Raw genomic sequence first — 4666 nt, forward strand, 5'->3', positions numbered from 1 at the left:
TGATTGGTCTTCTGGTCAGGTGTTTGGTTCCCCCTTTGTTCACCCTTTACAGGTAAAAGAAAATTAACCCTTACCTGTCTACTTATGACAACATCTAAGAACATATCCATCCCACAATTGGCTTCGACTAGGCGCTATTTAAACTGGAACAATGTAGTGCCAAAAGAGGTATGAACTTCCCCCTTTGTCTTGATGGAATGAGTCAAGACTGAAACTACCATCTGTCTTTGTCACTGAAATTTAATTTAAAAGTATTTTGTTACAGTATTAGCATCTGATCCTGTAAACACTTACTAGTGATTGTGGTTCTTAATGCAGTCAGTTGGGACTATGCCCTTTAAGCTTTTGCAAAATTAGGACCTTAACTTGCAATATAATCCACAGTAAGCTTTCAGTCTGACAAAATATGTATGAACTGCTGTTTAAAATATTTTTGTTTCACAGCACTCGGTGGCTATAGATTCTGGATTCAGGAACTCTGGTATTACAGTTGGCAGAAGAGGTAAAATTATGATGGTATGCACTATTTTTCTGTTTTGCTATAGAATTTAGCAATTATTTATTAACATGAGCACATTTTAAGTATGTAGGAGATTTGAATAATAATTTAAAAATGACACTTTCCTGACATGGCATATCACTCTCCTCACAAAGAAATACAACCAGATCTTTTCAGGTGGTTTTCCTGTAGTGAATGCACCTACTTTTTAGAGCTATTATCTCCTAATGTAATTCAAATGAATACATCTGTGTGTGCCTCTAGGCTGTCCGGAGTACTCATTGCTTAGAAGTTCCATTAAGTCACATGGGGAAATTGATGGTAACTGAAGAATATGTTGAGTTTCTGGTACAGATAGCTAATCAGAAGATGGAAGAAAACATGAAGAGAATTGACAGGTTTGTTAGATTATGTACATCCTGTGTCACTACATCTAAATCCAGAGAAGTGTAAAATTTGTCTGCTAACCAGTAGACCAGGAAGATTAGCCACAAAAAATAGTAGTATAACAGATTGCAAATCTGATCTCAGAGGGTTTTGGTATTTTTAAATTATGGATGACCCTAGAGGATCGCTTAACCATATATAAGCAACAGTGTCAGGTAGTGGAGAGAAGATTTGTTACAGAGCTTTTTAAAAAGTCCATACAGTACATCCATTGTTGCTCCAGATATCTGGCATGAATAGTACATTGAGTTCTAGTCTCAGAGTATTAACTTCCACAGCTGCATCTTCATGTGGAGTTTGTGTTTGATTAGATTTTACAATGTTTAAGGACAGGAGATTCACCTTTTGCTGAAGCCAGGAATATCTCATTTTATTCTACAGGAATTTACACATAATTTCCTAGGTTATTCAGATTAGAATGCACCCGTTAACGTTGCTGTACAAATTTTAGTCTAAGGTTCCCAAACTGTGGTCTGTGGAACACTTGCTTGTGACTAGTTACACAGTAGTGGCTTTTCTACTCATTTCCAGTTGTGAGAAACAAAAGAGAGAGGGCGGACAGAAGAAATACAGAGCTAAAGGGTACAGGACAAAACACTTATTTAGAATTTTTTAAATATTTTTCTGAATTAATTGCTGTCGTTGCCACAGGAATGTTAAAGTAATTGCAAACGGAAGTGATGATGGTGCATCTGATTGTGAGTAGGATTGACCATTAGACGCTATTAAGATGTGATGCAAACCATAAAAGTGTTTGAGATCATCTGTTGTGTAGTTTTCAGCAGTGTGAGTGGGACTTTCATTTTACATAGGGCATAACTGTTAATTAGATTCCTAGAAGGTCAGAGATTAGAGAACTAACAGAACATGCACAGAACATATGTGCTGGTATCCCAGAATCCCCCACACAATACTGATCAGGTCAGCCTTTAGATTTTAGTTAGAATTATATGAAACGTTATACACAACATTTTGTGTTGCCAAAGTCTTAATGTTCTGTTTGCAGAACTTAAGCAAACATAATAAATACGTACTTGTTCCTTTCCAGGTTTTACAACTGCCTACAGTTAGCTTTGAAAACTGAACTCAGCATGAGTAACTCACCTCGTGAGACGATGCAGAAAACTCATTCTGTGTACACTCACAGAAGAAAAAGAAAACCAAATAAAGAGCCTGGCGTGTGCACCTCTTCAGAGAATAAGGAAGAGTCAGAAATCGAAGATGACCCAGAAGCCAATCTCAGTATTTTTTCCTGAAATCTATTGATACAGGATACCTATTTTCTAATATAGGTGTAGTTATGTTAACACAGATTGCTAGCTTTAATGATGCTTCTCTTGTACTGCTCTTTATAAGAGCTTTCATACTGCTATGTTCTAGGATGTTATGCTGTCATGAAAGTTTATGCTGAAGACAGTGTTCACTTAACCAAGCAATTCAGTGTAATAGAATTATGAAATGTCCTTTGATTTGCATAAAAACACCGCATGGAAAACAGAAGTACATGGACTTCTTAAAAATTATAAAATATTTATTAACAGTGAACAGAACAGCTAACAGCTTTCATATGTACATAGGTATACCCCAAACCATGTTTGATACATCTCTATAATAAAAGATTGATTTACTATATATATTTTCCTTATTTAAAATATCAAACAAAAGACTAAAGTCTATGCATATGAAAACACTACCTCTACTAAAGTGTTCATTTTTTGTACTTCCATCTTCACTTCCTATTAATACAAGTACTGTCCTGAAGGCTTCTTCTTGGAGGAAAAGCTTTTGTATATTATTGAAATCAATCCAATAGCACCAGAGATTAATTTAATCCATTGGAGCAGATTTAGTTCTGGACGCAGCAAAGCAGGATGCTATTAGGGAGTCTTGCAGTTCCTGACGTGCCTTTGCCTTGGCACAAGTTAAAGCAATCTGGGGGATGCTGTAATAGACAATAATTAACTTTCTGAATTATATTTAGGCTATTAACATATAACTAATGTTTAAGTAAAAAAATTAGAGATTCTTGGGCTACTAGAGTTCACATGCTCGTACGTTTGACCGTGCAGGGAAAGGTAGTGGTTTGTTTTTCATGAAGCTATAGTGAATTAGTTAATAATTGAAGAAACAATGAATTCTGAGTTATCACTTCTGTTATGAAACTTATTCAATGGTTTCTAACAACCATGTCAGGAGAGCTGTGCTAAGGAAATGGTTTATTTGGGGGATAGTAGTGCTCTGAGGTAACTGTAGTTAAGGAACTCTCACTGTTTCCGTTACATAACCCTGGGTTTTCAGGGGATTTTAATTCCACTGGAAAAGTGTGCTTCTAGCTGAAATATGTCATCTGAGATATCAGTCTGGGGGAAAATGTGGGGGATCTTTTAATAGATTTAAAAATAAGTCTTTTGGGGTGTGTTTCCAGTATCAGGAATGCCAAGAAAAATAGATATGGGCCTGTGTATCTGTCTTTGTGCTTCTCTAAACTTTACTCAGCTCCACAGCTTTGCATTATATAAACCCAATGCCCAGTCACTAAAAATAATGCTGGCCCACCACCTGCTTCTAGAGTGGGGAAAAGAGGAACCGGCCAGTTACCAGCCTTCTTGTAAGAGGACTATAAGGTGGATAGAAAGCTGGCTAGAGTATCGGGCTCAGCGAGTAGTGAACAATGGCTCCATGTCTAGTTGGCAGCCGGTATCAAGCGGAGGCCCACGGGTTGGTCCTAGGGCTAGTTTTGTTCAATATCTTCATTAACGATCAGGTGGATGGTGTGGATTGCACCCTTAGAAAGTTTGCAGATGACACTAAACGGAGGAGTGGTAGATACGCTGGAGGGTAGGAATAGGATACAGAGGGACCTAGACAAATTAGAGGCTTGGGCCAAAAGAAATCTGATGAGGTTCAGCAAGGACAAATCAGAAACAAGAGTAATGTCTCAATTGCCAGGGGGGAATGTGCCTGTGTCGAAATAAAAAAAAAAATTTGCGCTTAGTTGTATTAGGACAAAAACTTTTTCACTAGGTGTGAATACTGGAATGGGTTACCTAGGGAGGTGGTGGAATCTCCTTCTTAGAAGGTTTTTAAGGTGCAGGCTTGACAAAGCCCTGGCTGGATAATTTTAGTTGGGGATTGGTCTGCTTTGAGAGGGGTTGGACTAGATCAGGAGTAGCAACCTATGGCACATAGAGTGATTTTCAGTGGCACTCACATGCTGGGACCTGGCCACCAGTCGGGGGGTCTGCATTTTAATTAATTTTAATGAAGTTTCTAAACATTTTTAAAAACCTATTTTACTTTACATACAACAATAGTTTAGATATATATATAGACTTATAGAAAGAGACCTTAAAAACATAAAAGTTTACCCGCGCCACACGAAGCCTTAAATTAGAGTGATAATAATGAAGATTCCGGCACCCACTCTGTAAGGTTGCCGACACCTGGACTAGATGGTCCTCCAACCTTGATATTCTATGACTGCCTTTAATTATTCTTGGGCTACAATGAGATGTCACTTGGCTTAGTGCTGTCTTAGAAGTTGACTGCATGCAGAAATACACCTCCTTTTAAGCAAGGTCTATGTTTGCTGTTTTATCCCGAGGGGGAAACTATGGTGATAGGATTTGATCTCTCAGATTTGAGACTGGAGCATCTCTTTTATATTTATTTAAGGCAGTGCTTGTCAAACTCTTTAGCTGCATACCTTAACCAATATAT

The 4666-nt window shown here is 37.7% G+C and overlaps 1 protein-coding gene across 2 annotated transcripts in view; it reads left to right on the forward strand.

Moving 5' to 3' along the window:
* Positions 1 to 2578, forward strand: part of TYW3 (tRNA-yW synthesizing protein 3 homolog) — a 14375-nt gene extending 11797 nt beyond the window's left edge. For both annotated transcript variants that reach the window (XM_032782143.2, XM_032782142.2), the window contains 3 exons: positions 445 to 516; positions 764 to 897; positions 1995 to 2578. In XM_032782143.2, coding sequence (XP_032638034.1) covers positions 445 to 516; positions 764 to 897; positions 1995 to 2202 — 414 coding nt within the window. In that variant the 3' untranslated portion in view covers positions 2203 to 2578. The remainder of the gene's footprint in view (positions 1 to 444; positions 517 to 763; positions 898 to 1994) is intronic.
* Positions 2579 to 4666: the final 2088 nt, after the last annotated feature.

This window comes from Chelonoidis abingdonii, chromosome 7 (genome assembly GCF_003597395.2).
Source record: "Chelonoidis abingdonii isolate Lonesome George chromosome 7, CheloAbing_2.0, whole genome shotgun sequence".
NCBI classification, from domain to species: domain Eukaryota; kingdom Metazoa; phylum Chordata; order Testudines; family Testudinidae; genus Chelonoidis; species Chelonoidis abingdonii.